Raw genomic sequence first — 1012 nt, 5'->3', positions numbered from 1 at the left:
AGAGAGGCTGGCGAGGGAGGAGCGCTTGTGTTTCGGGGAGGGAGGAAGGCAAAGCCAGGGTGAGGAGGAAGAGCAGAGGGAGCGGAAGGAGCCGGCTGGGCCATGCCACCAGCCCCATGGGTGACAGCTTATCTGGATGGGGTGTTTTCTCCTAGGAAACCGGGCAAAGGGCAGGTTGAGCAATCACCGGGCTGAGGAAAGCGTGGAGAGGACCCGGGGAAGCCCAAGGCCTCACCCTGCGCCCGCCAACGCCTCCCTGCGGGAGGAGATGCTGCCCCAGGCGGGGACAGGCACCCACATCCCAGTGCCATGAGGGCTCTGCCTTCCCCCTGGTGCCCCCATCAGCAAGACCAAGTGCTGCCTTCGCCCCCGTGCCGCCCCAGCTCCCCATCCTCAACCTGGGGGCCAAGAAACGCGCCCCATGGGGCTGCAGCACCTCGTATGCCACTTCTCCGCCCTAAATCCCAAACACCAAATATTTCAGAGCATCACCTGCACGTGTGCAGGTTGTCTGGGCTTCCACAGCCCTCGCCTCCACCAGCACATGCGGGCAGGGTGGCGCTACCTGATTTTTGGTGTTCAAAGTGGTGCTTGACGTGATAAGCCTTCAGGCCGTACAGGTAGGTGCCTTTGGGGAGCCGTAGTGGAGGTAATAGTGCATCATGTCATAGATGACGTAGCCGCAGAGCCCCCCGACGAACACCGAGAGCCCCAGCACCTCGGCCAGCAGGAGCCGGAGGCCGCCGTAGAAGAAGCCGATCACCAGCGAGGCTGGCACAGGAGGAAAGACCAGGCGGGAGCTGTCGAAAGGACACTGGAAGCAAAGAAGGACGGTGGGACAGGCAGCTCCTACCTCACCCTCCATTCTCAGCGCGTCCCTGTCAAGCATCGGGGATGCCCATGTAGGAAAAGCCGACACCAAAGCAGCCCCCAAAAACCCTCCCCAAAAGATGCACCCAGTGGCAAGAGCAGCCCCTTGCCCACGCCGAGGTGGCCCAGCAGTCGGTGGCTT

The 1012-nt window shown here is 62.5% G+C and overlaps 1 protein-coding gene across 1 annotated transcript in view; it reads right to left on the bottom strand.

Annotated features, from left to right (window-relative positions):
* Positions 1-1012, bottom strand: part of FA2H (fatty acid 2-hydroxylase) — a gene marked incomplete at its 5' end in the record, with an annotated part of 11485 nt that overhangs the window by 299 nt on the left and 10174 nt on the right. Inside the window, 2 exon segments of the mRNA XM_010191515.1 lie at positions 566-631; positions 634-814. Coding sequence (XP_010189817.1) covers positions 566-631; positions 634-814 — 247 coding nt within the window.

This window comes from Mesitornis unicolor, unplaced genomic scaffold (assembly GCF_000695765.1).
Source record: "Mesitornis unicolor isolate BGI_N332 unplaced genomic scaffold, ASM69576v1 scaffold29459, whole genome shotgun sequence".
In the NCBI taxonomy this organism is placed as follows: domain Eukaryota; kingdom Metazoa; phylum Chordata; class Aves; order Mesitornithiformes; family Mesitornithidae; genus Mesitornis; species Mesitornis unicolor.
This window is presented reverse-complemented; position numbering and strand designations above follow the sequence as displayed.